The sequence below is a fragment of the Lissotriton vulgaris genome, chromosome 3_1 (genome assembly GCF_964263255.1).
Source record: "Lissotriton vulgaris chromosome 3_1, aLisVul1.2, whole genome shotgun sequence".
In the NCBI taxonomy this organism is placed as follows: domain Eukaryota; kingdom Metazoa; phylum Chordata; class Amphibia; order Caudata; family Salamandridae; genus Lissotriton; species Lissotriton vulgaris.
The window spans coordinates 1,033,379,744-1,033,397,616 of NC_141689.1; the positions used below are offsets into that span (position 1 = coordinate 1,033,379,744).

At 40.3% G+C, this 17,873-nt stretch overlaps 1 protein-coding gene across 10 annotated transcripts in view; it reads left to right on the plus strand.

Moving 5' to 3' along the window:
• Positions 1–17,873, plus strand: part of PDE5A (phosphodiesterase 5A) — a 783,446-nt gene that overhangs the window by 489,973 nt on the left and 275,600 nt on the right. For 8 of the 10 annotated variants that reach the window (XM_086961429.1, XM_086961430.1, XM_086961426.1 and 5 more), the window contains exon 8: positions 16,105–16,213. In XM_086961429.1, the coding sequence (XP_086817555.1) occupies positions 16,105–16,213 (109 nt within the window). Of the gene's footprint in view, positions 1–3,110; positions 3,156–16,104; positions 16,214–17,873 lie in introns of all 10 variants that reach the window. The other 2 variants (XM_086961428.1, XM_086961425.1) reach the window with 1 other exon arrangement.

Below are 17,873 nucleotides of genomic sequence, written 5' to 3' on the forward strand. Positions count from 1 at the left end.
GAGGGCATGCAGCTTCATTTTTGCAGCGCTGTTGAAGCAGTGCCTAAAACTCATCTTGGTGTTTCAAAGTGAGGGGATTACCACCTGTATGTAGCATGAGGGCGTTCAGGGCTTCAAGCATGTGCAGGATGTTGTAACACACGTTTAAACTCACAGCAAAGGAAAACAGCTGATAACGATCACATTAAATGTATTTCACTGTACGCATCAACCAGGTATTGCAGTACCTCAAGAAATGGTGCACTTCCCCACCTGGGGAAAACAATGTTGTTCAAAGAAAGACAAGAAAACAAAAGTAGAGCTTCACTGGCAAACTCTGTAAAGTCGCACTAATGTGTGCGAGACTCACTCCGTCCGCTGGAAATACACATACCTGCTAGACAATGTGCATGGCATCCCAGTGCAAAGAAACAGGGCGCCGAGTCAGCCATTACCCACCCGTCCCTGAATGGTGGCTGCAGCAGCCCTGCTGTAGAAGATGGCAGCACCGGGCGCAAGGGGTAGTGGGAAGGGCTGTATGTTTCAGGTTTCAGATTTGTTTTATATTATGCTCGATGGCAGAACAGCATTTCAAATAAACAAATCTTGCAGCCCTCGCGCATGATATAATTAAACAACAGTCAGAAATATTTGATGGGCGGGAGGTGGAGGTGGGGCGATAGATGGGAGCCGAAGGTAATTCACACCAAAGAGTGAGCCAGAAATAAATAATAAGCAAGTGGGAGGAGGAAAAGGCAGCTGCAGCCCAAAGAGAGGGTGTGTTGGGGAAGTGCGGTAGGGGAAGGGCATAGCTGTCATACCTGCAACTCCAGCTACAATGAAGAATTATTAAGAAAAGAGTGCTCAGAAACTGAAAATAAAACCTACCGTAAGGTCCCATGTAACAGGGGCAGTCCTCATGAGGGTTTACAAAAGTAGAAAAGTAGGTTCCTAGGGATATTAACCAATGAAAAGCAGGCCTTTAGGAAGGACAGTAAAAGGAGCCAATTAAAAACTAGGGCAGACATGCATGAAAATCCACCATTTTAGTAAGGTGTATGTAGGAAGGAAAAAGTGTTTTCGATATAAAGAAAAAAAAAATATTTTTAAAATGTAATATTTTTCAATCTTTGTATTTTCTTTAATGTAAGGGTTCTAGAGGAGCAGATTTAAGAAAAACAAATGTACTTGACAAATGCATGTGAATAGAATGAATTTGGCAGAAGCATCATCCAAAGATCATAAGTAATGTGTATATGCCTAGGATATTGTGAATTAAATCGTAAATCTCTGTAATGCATAGGCATAGAGCAATCTATCTGGAGATGTACAGTTTCTTTGTGAGTCAGAACTTAAATGTTCGTGTGAATGCAACCTCACACATACAGAAACATGCACATGAAGAATGCCACATATAAATACCCCAATTTTCTACTCTGCAAGTCAAGCCTTATTTGGAAATGAAGATGAGTGCTTGGCTAATCAGTCCTTAATAAACTGCGCTCTTCTGCAACATATACTGGTGCACTACAGTTCAGTAGCGGCCCTTGGTGGCAGTACTGCTGGGCACTGACGTGTGGACGGGCAGGGTGGAGGGTAGTAAACTCCGGAATACGGCCGTATTTGGTGATGCAGCGCACACAACGAAATGCCCTGCATCGCATGGGGCGATGAAGCGCGCACAACGAAATTTGTTTTATTTATTTGTGTACTTTCCTCTGTGCGGCCGTATTCCGGAGTTTACTACCCCCCACCCTGCCCCGCCCCGCCCCACGTCAGCGCCCAGCAGCACTCCTACCACGGGCCGCTACTGCTACAGTTGTTCACGTTCACAGCTGCAATCTCTATATGTGGTTATTTCCTAGCCTCTCAGAACAACACTGTTCTACCCTTAGTTCTTTCTTTTAGCTTGCCATCTAAAATTCATAATCTCTGATCTTTCCTTCCGTTTCTATGTCAAAAATACTCAGAACTTGCTTAATGTTCTGTGTCCATGTGTTCTATGTGTGTCGAATTGAAGCTTTGTAACACCAAGGGCACTAGATTGATCAGGTATGATTATTTTGGTTACAAAAGTAATATACTGGAAATCTGTAAAAATATTGATTTTCTACCAAGAATAGTCATTTAGGGGCAGTCTGTGGCTCAGTGGTTAGAGGCTGCAGACCCGGAAGCTGAGATCGGCTCGGGACCAGGGTTCAATTCCCAACGCGGCAGGGTCTTGGGTCAATGTCCGCGGACTCGATAATTCTCGCCTCGGGGCCTACTCTAACCTTGGGCTCCACTCTGCAACTCTGGGCAATAGCTTGCTTAATCTTCACAACTGCCCCTTCAACGCCGGGGATGCCTGGTCTCACCTTGGGGGTGCCCTTGAGGGACCATCTCACAGGGAAAGCCAGGACGGGTTCCCCAGCGGTATACAGCGCCGGGACACCCCGGTGTGGGTAGCTGTGCGCTTTACAAGTATACCACATTTACATTTATATGTGGTTGCCGAGCTTCCACAATGCAAGTCAGCAGTGCAAGAAGCAGGTGGTCACGCTAGGGAGTGGTAGAGTTTCCTCTGGAATTTTTATTTCATTTATTTAGAAGGTTTTATATAGCACAAACATGACCCCTGCGGGTATCGCAGCGCTTTACACATGTAGAGAGGTCTTTTGTGTCTGGGAGACATCTGAAAGGAAAGCTAAAGTAGTCAACAAAGTTGGCAATCTGAAAGTGGCACTTAACAACATGACCAGCGTTTCCCCACTTTCTTCTAAATTTTGTATCAGTAACAAAATTACAGAAGGCAGTTCTGATCATGATAGACAGCAACACCATTTAACCACATATCTAATAAATGTAATACACACTGCAGATATAAGCGTTGCACTTCTTGCCTGTGAAGCCCAGCTCATAAAATGAGATATTGTCCTTCCTTGAGCCCACTCCATCTCAAGAACCAGTTTTGTAGGAAATCACACACACATTTGGAAGTCATGCCTGGTGTTATTTTAACATTTGTATGGGTGAATTAGTAGCATTGACTTTAATCCTAAATCTGGAGGAGAAAAATGTTCATCTGTTCTTTTTTTCAGTCTTTTGTTTCTATCTCTGCAATTTCTTCTACTCTTTCTCTTTTCCTCCAGAGGCGAGGGGGAAAGGAATCCCTTATTGCTCCCCCGGGAAGGAACGTGAGTTCTGATTTTTTCTTTTTCACATTTACGTCGCCCGGGGTGGTGAGTTCACGGGCCTAACTTTCAAGGTATGGTCATATTTATATATTTTTTGCTTTCAGCTTATCATTGCAGCAAATAAAGTGCTAAATCCTCGCACTATTGAGGATGTCAATTAGATGGACTGCAGCAAGTTCAGTACAGTGTCTTTATGAATGATATGTTATAATATTGGTAGATTAATTACATACCATATTCCATCTTCATCTGCTTCAGAGGCCTGGAAGCCCCAAAACGTACAGCTCATGCCTCTTTCACTGATCTATCAATCAGTCAATCAATCAATCAAAATAAGCTTTATTCGAAATCACGTAGTGAATCATAAAAGCTACAAAATACATCCATATCAAAATTTTAAAACAATTTAAAGCTAAGACAGAAATCTTAAAAACACCCGTAAGTAAAAACAATCGTCCCCAGCAGGGTCAATAACGTTTCTACAACTGCTTCCTATACTTAATAATGGCCAGCAGGAACCGGGACATTAGAGCAAATATATACAAGTTAGGCAGCATTTGCAAATACATAAAAGCTGGTCGACATGGCACTGATCTATCATGATCTACCTCTTATTAGACGTGTAACAAGACTTCCCAAAATAGGACAACATTGAAACCTATTTGAATGTCAGGTGGTTTTTCAATCATCTGTACAGAAGGGGGAGTAGAGTTCCGCAGTAGGGTGGGCAGCATTGTTGATGGCATTGGCCGTGTCCCTGTCTATCAAGTCATGGAATAGCCAGCAGACCAGCCCAGAAGCAGAGTAGGTGTTTTGCCTAGTATGAGATCTCTTATGTAGTTAGAACTAGTCCATGTCCTATATCTGTAACAGGTTGATTTTGTTACATGTTTTGAGTCTCTTCACTACCGGAGCAGAGATGGTGTTTTCTTCATTGATTCTATCCAGCCGAAAGACTAGGAGGTCACAAAAATGTGTACCTAACACCAGCACCATCGCTTTTGAGCCGGTCTACTGCACCTTTTCTTACATCCAACATTGAATGAATTGTCTACAACTTTCTGAGGTTACTACCAGAAGCAAGCATGCTACATTTGTAATGCCATTCAATTCTTTGGATGATCACATATAATGGGTGTATATACATTTTGTAGAGAGGACTGAAAGGAAAGTAAAACATATTGTGATGTGCTGATGAGATGTATTTCCTTTTTGCTGTCATATGTGGATGGATGAAGCCAGTGTTACTTGTGTGAAATAGTTCTCCTCGAATGTGAAAGTGAAGGAGTGCTGAGTCAGGTTGAGCTTGTTTTAAAGAGGTCAGCCGCAGAATCTCTGAAGAGAGCATCTTCTGAATAATTAGACATGCCAAGCCTTTCAAGGGGATTCTCTCTCATTGACTTCAGATTGACTATCCGAGGCTGCTATAGAAATGCGATCCTGAAGTAGACATTATTGTAACACAACCTACCTCCACTTCCTCCATGGAGAGGGTGATCTGGCCTCATATGACCCCAGTAACAATCAACAAATTAACAAGTAGGTACTAGAATCAAAAGTGCCAGAGATCAATCTAAAATGTCTATCAAAGGGAGAGCTTGATAGAAAGAAACACATTGAAGCCTAAGATGTCTCCAGATGGATTCATTCGGAGCACAAAACAGAAAGGATAACAAAAAACAAATTCTAACACTCTCCAAGGAAGGCTCCAATGGTTAAAAAACCTTAAAAAATGTGTAAAACTATATTATTGTAATATAAATCTGCTAAAAGAAAATCAATACATTCGCTGTATCCAGTAATCACTTTTGCACATAATTTTATATATTAGTTTGCACAGCAATTTGCAGTAATGTATATTATCTATTTAACCTGAGGCTCATTAATCACCAAGCATTATTTTAGCAATTAATCTTCAAAAGTGGATTATGATAAGACAGCATTGGTTTGAATTAACAAGTTTCAAATATTATAATGACTGTTTTAGTTGTACTCAGAAATAAACAAAAAAGAAACTTTCAATGTCTCACAAATTGTGCACACCAAGGTAATCTCTACTTTAATTTATACCAATGTCCTAAGATAGTCAAGAAAGACCCCCCTAAAATAGAGAAATAACCAAGACATGTTGAGGCAGTCGGTTTTTCACATATATGTCTTTTTTATATCAGGTTTTCTTTTCTTTTTAATGATATACATATGCAACAAGTATTCTATTGTTTATCATCTTCTTATGCTTTTCTCTGTCACATTGGCTACGGTTAAGAGATTTGAAGGTATTATGCACCTCCAAGCGTCCAGAATAATCTAGAATTCTTGCGCCATCTTACTGGTCCCATACCTCGTATATGGACCACTAATTCAGCCTCCTTGGAGTACAGCTCCATGAGGAACCTTGAAATGTTGCCATGCCCAAGAAGATGATGGTTTGTTTGGGTGGGGAGCAGTGCTGATTGCTGTATTTAGGCTACTTTGCAGCCTGAGTACATCTTAAATCCAACAGGAGTGCTGGCGGTATGTGGCCTACGTACATCTGCCTGTCAGAACTATTGCCATCAGTACCTTCTGCTTCCTGCCACTTCTTTCTCCCCTCCTGTGGTTCCCCCACCTGCTTGGTCCCCTGCTCCTCCTATCTCCCCCGCCTGCTCTTTTCCCTCTTCATTCCTCTTTCAAGAGGCACCTCCTCCGCTAGGGCAGAGGAGCGTCTCCCAACTGCTTTTAAGCAGTGAGAAACATAAAATGACAATAACTTGGAGTTGTCATTTTACGTTTCCTGTCCTGCTGCTTTGCGGCAGGTGGTTGGGCGGGGCTGCTCTGCTTACGGAGCAGGGCAGGGGTGCAGTGGTTTGCCCACTCCTAAGTGTGCAATGACTGTTTGGTCGGCCCTCTCGGGCCATCCAAAGCAGTCAGGCACACTTCCCTGGAGAACATGCCCACCCCTCCAGCCCCTGGCTGATTACAACGCTGCATTGCATTGTTGTGATTGGCTTAGGGGAGGGCTCCTGGCTGCCTGCTTCCTGCCGAAAGCAGGAGAGCAAGAGTAGAGAAGGCACAGGACCTGACCTCGACGTAAGTTTAAAAACATTTTTTATTTCCGATCACCCCACGCTCGTCACAAGCCCTCCCCCCCCCCCCCCCCCCCTGCAAAACATGCCGGTCGCTACAGCCTCTTTCTGCTAACACTCCTATGCCACCACCACAGAAGTTGGCCTAACAGCAGCCAAAGAAGCAGCCTACTATGTCCCCTTCAGGAAGGTTGTTAGCTGTTCTGCAGCCTCCTCACAGTCTATGCAGGAGGAGGGCATCAACACCCATACCTTGCCATCTCAACTTTGCTGTAGTCACTGAGATTCACATGATATCCTCCTAATTGTTATAGGTGGATTAATGGGGCAATAGTGTTCAGTGGTACAGAGCAGAAAGCTTGCACTCTTCAACTCCACTATGTATCAGTATCTGCATTTGACTGTAGAACCATATGGTTTCGCGTTGATCCTGACGAAACGGGAAATGATAGGGGCTCCTTTGGAGAATGATCCAGGAAAACCATCTGTTTCTTAGAAGTACCCCGAAGTGATCATAACATTTAATCTCAGTTGCCACTGTGGGCTTCAGTTTCTTTAACAGTTGTATTGCTAATCTCAAGCTGATTGTACAGATCACCTAATTACTAAACATCGCCAATGTATGTTGGAGAGTCAAGGTTGAGGGAATAAACTAAGCATCAAATGTAAACTCATTCTTAGTGGTAGCACACATAATTGAAAGAAGTTCAACATATTTATGTGGTTGTTTTTTTTATTTTTGAGGTTTAGGACGATTTTGTTGTTTAAATGTCTTTGTAGCTCAATTAATTCTGATTAAGGAATTAGAAAATGAACAGAACCAATCCTCATTAGTAGATCCTTGGACCTTCCATCCCAAACTGAATGGAAATTGTATAATATCACACAGCGCAAGCGTGTGCGTTTGAGGAATGGTCCTACTCAGCGAACTTCCAAACATGTACCGAAATGCGTCAAGCGAGCTGAGAACTTTTAGCCAGAGATTTTGGTGATTGAACATGCTTGACAATGCAGTTGTGCCCCTGCCTGCTCTCTACCACCGCCCACGTTTCATCATTCACTCATTATACGCTTATTTCAGGACTTTCATTCTGGCTATTTGTCATTTGTTGCGTCAGAACGAGAGAATGTTTTTTCTTGTCAGTAGGATTTTAAGAAGCAAAATTGTCAGCTAAACAAAATTTTCAATCTATATGAATATGAAGACTCTTTTAAATGTGTGATGGGAATATGAAGGGGTAGGAAACATTAAGCATGGTGCTACCATTCAGGTTCATACCACAGGTACATTGATTTATATATGAATCCCACTGGTTTTCATGCAGTCTGCTGGTTTGTATACAATAACACTCAATAGGTTGGCAAATACATAGGTAAACACTGGTTTAAGGTGTGTGGTATTTAAACCTATCATACTGATATATATCAAGTGCACAATGCAGTGTCCATTTAGTGCATTAACATTAACATTAACATGTGTGGCATAGTGGTGCACGCAATGTATTGGTTTGCAGGCAATATGCTCTATTGATTTGCCTGCGAAATGTACAGGATCATATGTGACAGTTGCTGTTTCCATGCACATCTCACTGCTGTGCATGCTAACACACTAGTTCTAAATATGTAAACTACTTATTTACAGGAATTATATTTTGGTTTGTTCTCATAGTGCACTGGTTGCATGCAAAGCACACTGGTGTGCATGTATGTTATAATGATCTGCATAAGTAACTCACAAACGGACATGTTTACTTTTCTGGTTCACGTAGATACTATATTGGCCAACTCATGTAAAATGCTGGTTTGCACAGGTAATATATTGATGTAGATATGCAGCCTTTTGGTTTGCATAGTCAGATGTTGTACTGGTCACTTGCATAACCTGTTGTTTTGCATGTGTACTATACGTATTTGCATGCATAATGTACTGGGAGACATGCATCCTTGTATGGCTCCCATGCATAGCTAATTGGCTAGAAAGCATAACATTCTTGCTTGTATAAATAAATACAGTATTGTGTGGGCATTAAACAAAGTACATATATTTTGTACTCCCCTTCCATAACATTTGTTGTGTTTACCAATCACTCTGGTTTATCAGCATCACACGCCTGAGTTTGAATGGAGTTTACAATGAAGCATGTGACTGAGACCCAGTTTGCTTGTCCTACACTATGGTTTGACTCAACATATGTCAGGGGTGGGGAAGCAGAAACAATAACAGGGGACACAAGGTGTCTGGGAGCTGAAGGCTCTGTGTTCTCGTGTTATACATTTTGGTTTGTTTTAGTGTATCCATTTGAGGAAGATTAAGCAGATTGCAAAATGTGTAGAATTTAAACATATATTCGTACTATTTTCAGTAGTATTGAATCTAGTTGTAAGGGAGGTTGTGCTTAGAAAGCAGCTTCAAATTGCTTACACATTCGAAATGTTGGTATAAAAAATAAATGTCAGGGCTTACAACGGTTCCTTATCAGCTCTGGTAAATGTCTTCATTTTATAAAAACATCTCATGGTATTTTTTTAGGTCCGTATAGCATACTCTTAGAGTATCATTTATTTGATTTTAGGGAACATCAGGCCTCACATTATTTTTTGGTTAGAAAAAACACGTTTTTTAAAGAAATGGCTGTTCTTTTTTATTTAATTATACTGTGTGCAGTTCATGTGCTTTTTCACCACCTGTGCTGCCAGAATTGGTTTTGCAGGACATTTATCAATGGAAAACCTAGATGTAGATAATGTTATGCTTTCCATTTTTTGCTTCTGCAAAACAATTCTTCTGAAAGCATTTCAGTGGATAATTAGACCATGTAACCCTTTCGTAGACTAAGTATTAATTATTTCCACGTTATTGTGCTGGTATTGGTATTACAAAAATAAAAAATAAACACCTTTGACTGTATTCCAACCACATTATCACTTTAAAACAGTTTTCTCTTAGTTGCCTGCTTCTAAAATTCACAGACAGCATTCCATTCTCATAGGCAAACTTGAACCTTACGAAAAGATTGCCATACACATGAAGCAACCCCTTATTTTCTAAAATAGGGGACTGATTTCAAGTTGGATGGTTAATGTAATCCATGATATGTAAAGAAAATGTTAAGCCCACCACTAGAGATGTGTCCACCAGTGGAAGATCTAGTCGGGGAATTATCCCTGTCATGCTAACAGTACATTGGCAGTAATTCTGCCTGTGGATTCTTCTACGGCTAACAAACTTGCTTAGCAAGAAATACCATTTATCCCAAAAATATGTGGGCTCACTATTATCACACACTCAATGCAGAAGTCCACATTACCAGTGCTATGGTGCAAGGGGTGTTAGTCCATATAGCCAAACTTAATGATACCAAGGGTCCTGTTAATTTGGTGGGGCTCGGGGGTAGGGGGGGGGGGGCAGGGGTGCTGAGTTAATGGGGTGTGCAATTTAAACCACACAAAGTCCCTAAGGAATGTGGAATGACCCAGGGAATCAGTAACTCAGGGTCCAATTCCCCCAGTAATTCTGCATTGTCGATGACCAAGTCCTCCAGAGATCTCAACTGCTTTCAGCAGCTGAATTCTCTGTGGGAAACATGACATGAGTGTGGTATTTATATGGACCATGTAATTCCCAATGAGCAATTCATTCTATTACCATCCACGTTAGTAATTCCAGGGCATTCATAATCAGGTCCTCAAACTTTGTTGATTCTCCAACAGTAGTTCTAAACTGACCAAAACTCGCAGTGTCTGCAACCCTTCTCAAAAAAAAGTTCCACAGTGTCAATATAAAGTATTTTTTCTTTAATCTTTCTAGTCACTTCCTTGCTCCAGGGGGAAGAGAAACCTCTCATAAACAAAGAGTGTCCTACCTTCTCAGCGGTGCGCCTGGTGAATGGATTCCAGCTCAGGGATTGTAGCAGGACCATAATGTTCATGAATAAATTCACTCATTAGATATTAGTAATTATAACTAAGCTGAGCAGTGCTACCGTGGCATAGGAGCTGACTCGGAATTGTCTAAATTAATCAGATTTCCACCATCCCTGCAGAACTATTCGTATATAGCTCCACCCAATTTTCCCCCAATCAGTGGTAGGAAAAGCATGGGTGTATTTTGTGCACCCAAGGATGACTTATCTCCTTTGAGAGGGAGACACTTCCTTCATTTCATAATTCCCTGAAGTCCAGTGGGATTTTTCTAACCATGGGGCTCATTGGAAGTGCTTGTCCAATTGGCCCTCCATGTGCAAAGAAAGTCTGGTGGTTATGTTAGTCCTGGGGCTTTTGGTCTCTATGCAAGGGAACCTACTTTTCCCATTTCCATTTTTCCTTGCATCCGTAACGCTTTTTGCACCCCTTAAACATCGATTTGTGGGTGCCAAGAGGTGGGAAAAGCCCACTGAACACACTGAAATATTCAAATATTTCTGCTTGGAATTTGTGGTCCTCCTACAATCCCTGAGCATGTTTTCCACTTGAATGAGAGAACTTTTCTTGAAGGAGCAGTCTGCCTGGAATTCATCAACTATGGCCCATCTCTTAGGCACAGAGAGGTAGATAAACCACCATGCTACCTAGTGGGCTGTCTACTCCTGGAGGAGAGTGCAATTAATTGTTGGGTTAGGACCTGATTTACCTCCTCATACCCTGTGCCAAAGGGCTGTTCCTCAAATTAAAGGTCACTAGTCCCAGTCTGAAACATGCTTGGGGATTGCAGCAGGAGTGACAAGCCCTAGCAGAAATCCTTTTCACTGCACACCATAGGTTATCTCACACAAACCAATGACCTGATTGATGTGTCAATTGGGTCCTAATGTAATAATAAACGTATTGATACCAGATATAGATACTGGTAAACTACAATGCCACATTATGCTAAGACTTCTCACTCTAATGTTAGGACAGATTGGTGTTAGCAACATGCTTGTAAGAGACTGACTTCCTTGCCCCTCTTCCCTCTTTGTAGCCTCTAGCAAGGATATCATGTGTTATTTCTGTACTAGTGCCTCCCTCTGGATATTCAGGATCCAATCAAGCCAACTCAGTTGATGAACATCGTTTATCTAGAAATAATATTTTGAGGTTATTAAAATATGATTAAGTATTCTATGCTTCCACATGGACAATCAATTGTTTAAAAAAAAAAAACCAGGAAAACATATTCAAGATATTAAAGTACAAACAAATAGATGAAAGGTCACATATATACAAAACCCACCACATAAGACTTACACGTCTCTGATATATTTGAGTCCACAAAAGGTCCTATGTGGAGAGCAATACAACTCAGAGTAACAACCCAAATCTTAATAGTAAAAATACAAGTGATTGTAATACAATAAAATAATTCTACTTTGTATGAGCTGATGTGTGTAAACTGTCAACGGTTTGATCTTTAAACGGCAAACATTCATGAGACCATCTTCTTGACTATATTTGTTTAGAAGGACCCTTAGAAAGAAGAATTGAAAAACACTTTATTCACTATTTCTCAAAATCAGTGCACTGAAAAACCATGTGTGTGTGTGGGTCACTGCATCCACACTGTACAACTCACAACATAAAAAGTGGGTCATGTGAAGTGTACAGTGGCACACAAGGCCATGCACCTCTGAATGTTTTTAATGGAGAGTTATTGATTCAAGGGTGGCGAGCAAGCGCCTGACCAACATTTGTGAATCTATTTACATGCATATTGTGCTTGCATACAATACATAGCTATTGTTTATTATTACATTATGGGATTCTTGGAAAATCCGACAGTAGTAAATTGTATTTTATATAATAAACCACTTACATCTAGTGAATAGAAACTTCGATGTAGACAATACCTACAAGTCCAATTCAACCTACTTTAAATCTGTAAATCTGTGTAGTATGAAAAATGTATGTAAGCCAATACTTCCATAGCTACATGCTTAGATGTGGGCTTACCAAGAAGTAAAGTAATACCCAATTTTATAGTGCTGAATTGATGTAGAGATACTTCAGTTAATATACAAATTAAATGTGTGGGCAGTCCCCAGCTTCAGGAACAATTTCTGGAAACAAAAGTGCAAACAAATAGGCAAAGAAAGACACATAAATATAGACTGCAACGCCTAATTTATTGTAAAAATGAGCCTAGCACGAATAGCGAGTGGTATAAATTCACCCTACAGTTGCGTCGTCAAAGGCCACTATCTGCAATTGGGGAGTACCCGGAAGTGAATCCTGAAAAGAGGAAGTGAATCAAACGTAGAAAGCTCCACCATCTTGTAGCGGTGTTGAGAGAACTTACACCTTCCAATTAAAAGCCCTTTGAAATACTGGCAAAATAATATTGTAAAAATATATAGGTAAACTGAATCCATAAAACCTAATCACAAACCAAAATACCTTTTAACAGAGCAAAATTTAAATACATTCCAGGGAATACATCCTCGAGGATTAGGACAATGAAGGAAAGCGAAAAACTGGTTCCTTCATTTTGGAGTGGTGTCATCTTGCCAAATTAGAAAGATGTCGGGAGGAAAAAAGGAAGAATTATTAATCAGCAAACGTCTATTATGGGAAAAAACCCTGATTAACATAAGAGGATCCTAGCCTATTTAAGGCAGCCATATATAAACCACAAGAATTGTCTCAACAGTTCTAAAGTGTATCAACAGAATTACAATACGGCCAGTAAAAACCACTCTACTGAGGCATTAAGTCCTTTAGTGTATGTGTTCACCTGCCAAATCCTTTAGTTCTCGCCAAGTGTCAACAGGAATACCCGGTCACTTATCTGTGTGGAACATTTGATGATTTCAAGCACGCACCACTTCGTTTCATTGCATTGTTGACCACAGGCTATGTAATGTTCAACAAGAGGTGCGTTTTCCATGTTGCATTGATTGATTTTGTAGTATTCTGAGTTGGAATTCCTGTATTGCTTTTCCAATGTAGTGAGAACTCCTAGGGCATTCTATAAAATACATTACATTTTTGGTTGCACAATTGGACCTGTGTCACACGACCTTTTGTGAATTCAAACATATCAGACACTTGTAAGTCTTATCAGGTAGCTTTTTGTACATATGTGACCTTTCATCTATTTCTTTGCGCTTCCTTGTCTCGTATAGAATGTATCCATACATGTTTTCCTGTTTTTATGAAAACTATTGATTTTTCACACAACAGCACAGTGTACTTACCTATTTTTTTCTATGCCCTTAAAAGATTTTTTTCTTCCAAAAATTATATCCATCAATTGAGTTGGCTTGATTTGATCCTGAATGGCCAATCTAAAACTTGTAACAAACAATTAATTTAAAATAATAACCAACAAAACACCGCCACTACTTGAATATCAACACCAATACCACATCACCACCAATAGCAGACCACAAACCCCACACTACTACCAATTCCATCACCACCAAAGCACTCCATCAACAATACCAACACCACCATCAATACAACAACTGCCACCAGTACTGCCACCTGTGCCTCCACCTCCATTACCACTAATGCCAACACCACCAAGAGCCACCACGAATACCACCAATAGCAATATCACAATGCCACCATTATTACTACCACTAGGAACACAGCCAACATTACCACTCCCACAACTATTACCACAGCTACCTTCACTATCAGATTGCCTGCTATTTTCTTTACTGAGTCCTCCACCCCAAGCAATATCATTGGGTTGCACAATTCTCCAGTTGCAGCATGTCCCACCCAGTACAGGCCGGAAACCTTGCAGCTGTAAATCAGCCCAGTTGTGTGCGTCAACTTTTAATTGGTGCACCTGGCTTTGCCAAATTAAAGTATCCCATTCTTGCACAAATTTGCCAGCACAGGTAAACCGTTTGCTTACCCTTAGTTTTAATTCAGTAGAAACCTATATTGTCAGTATTACTGCATACACCACACCTTAAAGAGTACTGGTTTGATTAGCCTATCAGTTTACGTAGTGTAGAGAAACATCTGGCCTTAAGGATGTCTACATGCCATCAAATATTAATAAAATCAGTCTCTGGAATTTCATTCATTCAGGCGTTGATGGCATTGTAGCTTCGCTTGAGACGGAGGTCACATGGAGTGATCTAGATTGGAGTAATTCCACAGAGTACTGACAAATCTTAGATTCAGTGTTTTGAAGGTATATTTTACCGAGTATCTATTTGTGGTCTTTGGAATTTGGTCCTTATAGTTGTATAGTAACCTTTTAATTTGTTCTCTATCTTCCTAATTATAGATGTATTTGCCATATTCACTGTAGCCCTCTGAATTTACGTTTTTCCTCCTGTACATCTTAAAAGTACAATTTAACTGGTACAGGAGTGCTTTCACATCACATTCACAGGTTTTTCCTTCTCACATTTTGCCTGATATCTGAGTACTTTCCACCTAGCTTCTATCACTAGATCCTCTCTTGGCTCACAGCCTGATCCCTCAATGTCTGCCCCACTCAACCGGTACTTCCTTATCCTTCATAGTAGTCAGGACCTAGTGGTCTGCTGGCCACGCTGAAGAAACTACTGCAATTGTCCAAACTTTCTCCAGTTTGAGGAAACATCTGCAGGTCCCCAGCAAGATTGAAGGGTCCATGCTAAAGCAACAGACCTCACCTACACACACATTACTAGCACACAGAACCAAATGCATTTAACACACTGTAGATTCATCCACCATGGCACAGTGCCATTACCTGACTTGGTGGTTCGAAAATAGCTATTTTGGCCACAAGCCTTCCAGTGCTGTGTTCGATTATGTTCCAGGCTTAGAGTTCCCGCAACTAGCATGTGAATTAAAACCTACACGAAACAACAGTAATGTAATGTGTACAATATTGCACTTATCAAAGAGAACAAAATGAAGGCCCCTCCTCCCACAGCCTAAATTGAATGTTAAATACCTGATTAACCAATGAATTAGAGTATAAACTTTACTGGGGCAAAATCCCCACAACCAAACCAGGTGTAGGAAGAAAGAATCCAAATGCTGTTGTACATCTGTCACTAGTTTACATTAAAGTCATTGCCAAAGATTTCATCCTTTTTGGATTCGTGGAAAAAGTATGTTGGACGATAAAGACTTTTTTCCGTATTGACTGATCGGTCAAATAACATTGTGTCTTTTTTTGTTGCTCCATTTCCCCCTCCTTTACAAACAATGTCTTTGATCCACCACATCCACATCTTTGAATGTCATAATCTTAGATTTTCTGTCTCTCCATGAGATTACTCAGTTTTACACCTAATTGTCTTTAATTGAAAAACCCATTATTTTTCAAGAAAAAATCAAAGCGCTATACAATATAGAGTAGATGCAGAAGGTCTGTATTCTCTTCTTAACATGTCAGAACGAAGACTTAAAGACGTTAGCAGATGGTTTGCTGAAAACACATCGGTTTCCTTACACAGTTCCTTCAGGAAGACCATGTATTTATTGATTGTTACATTGTGAATACTTTTGTGCCCTGAGATATTTCAATTATCCTTCTCCAACTACATATATGGAAGTGAGATTGTATCTGCATCAAGAGGTATTTTGAGTAGTGGTGTTATTATGGTTCTTTATGGCTGTAAGAATGGTACTTGTAAGAACAATAGACAGAGAGGCTTGCCATGTGAGGAAATCCGCCCTGTAATCAAGTAAAGGCTGTCTAAATCAATGTATGCGAAGTATATTTGTACACTCAAACAAAACATCTCCCCCCTCCAAAAAAAAATGATGGACTCCCTTGCTAATACGTTGGTTGGCATCTCAAATATTACTTATGACACAACTATTTAACAATGGTTTTCTATTCCCAAAACAAATCCTCTAATTCAACGACTTTGTAGTTCTGTCTTGCTACCACTGACTGCATGATGCAGAATAAAGACCTTTGTTCCCCTTCCCTTCTCCCACAGGGACTATAAAGTGAATGAAATCAACTACATGTATGCACAATATGTGGCCAGGACCATGGAGCCTCTGAACATCCCAGACGTCTGCAAGGACAGAAGATTTCCTTGGACTGTGAGTAAACAGTACATGAACATTAATACTAATTATGATTCACTTTTTGATCCTGTTCTTCAACTTTTCATTGGAATTGTAAAGTCAATGTCACGGAAGATAGATATCTTTAAGTAACTTATCAGAGAGGCACATTCTAATGGGAGTGGATGGCTGTGACAGATGCTGCAATGTTTTTGAAGCATTTGTTGGTTTGCACGGCCATCAACCAACATCTACAACACAGAACATATACTTTGTGATCACATCCGGGGTATGGAGTGCTATATAAATTGGTCATTGTAATATACCAGTGGTTCTTAACCTGTGCTCCTGGGACACCCTGGGGCTCCGCAAAGCCTACCCAGGGAGCCTGCGACTGTTTAGAAAATTAAATAATTTTAACATTTTAATGGTGTGTATAAATACGCAAAGTAAATCGTACAAGTGAAGAATTTACAACATTCTATAACTGCAAAGGAGTCGAAATTGGAGGCTAAAAGTTACGTTACTAACCTCAGATTGAATTGCGAGCGCAGTGGAAGTGCATCAAATGTAAAGTAGTATGGATGATGAGTGGCCTCAATGGAATTTAGAAACACTTAGAAATTTAAATTTAAATTTTGTTTATATTTGTGAAATCAATAAAATATTTAATAATTTCTGTATTTGTCTGATGACTGTTTCTGAATTTTGTGTGTATTGTTTTGCAGTTCAAATCTTAAAAATGCTTAGGCTGGGTCCTCGGCTTCCAGCAATAACTCCTTGGGGGGGGTCGCTGGATTCAAATAATGATTCAGAGGGGTCCCTGGGTACCAGTAATGATTAAGTGGGCCCCACATAAGTCAAAAGGTAAAGAACCACTGTAATACAATATAGATTCCTGCATCAGGTAGCATATTTCATATCAGCACATGTACAGACACACAGATCTAATCACAGAAGATAAGCTGAGATGTTTACAGCATGGGCAAAGTGGGAAAGTACCCAGGACCTCCACCTCCAAAATGCATTGAGGTTTCTAACAAATTGATCTAGATAAGATTTAAGAAGAATAGTATTAACAAAGATAGGGCGTGATTATAATTGAATATTATGCAAACACTATTTGTTGAGATGACCTTGCCTCAACCAACTAACCTCCTCACATTGGGAACCTCAGGCAGTGCAAGTGATACACAATTCATACTCTTGATTGTGTGCATGTGCTGTAACTTAAAGAATCTACATTGGAGGGGTCTAGTCCTGCTGGCATGCTAAAAAGATTTACTTCATGTTCAAAAACGGATTACATACACTCAAGTGGACATCTCATTGGGCATTTGAATTAAGATATTTGTGCCAAAACACTTAAGATTAGAAGAAAAGACAAGGATAGAATAAACGATAAGACAAAAGAGTAACAATAAGGTACGGGGCACATGCATCCAACAAAATTCTGGTCGCAAACAGGCCGATTCGCAGAATCGGCCCCTTAGCGACCGGTATTTTGCCATTTGGGATGCATCAACCCAGCAGCAATTTGCAAAATAGGTCATCGCTAATATTGCGATGACCTATTTTGCGAATGCACTTAGGGAATCACAAATTGTGATCCTGTAAATGCGATGCATTATGCATTTGCAAATTGCGTTTTCGCAATGTGGAATTGCAAATTACCATCAACCTCAAGTTGATGGTA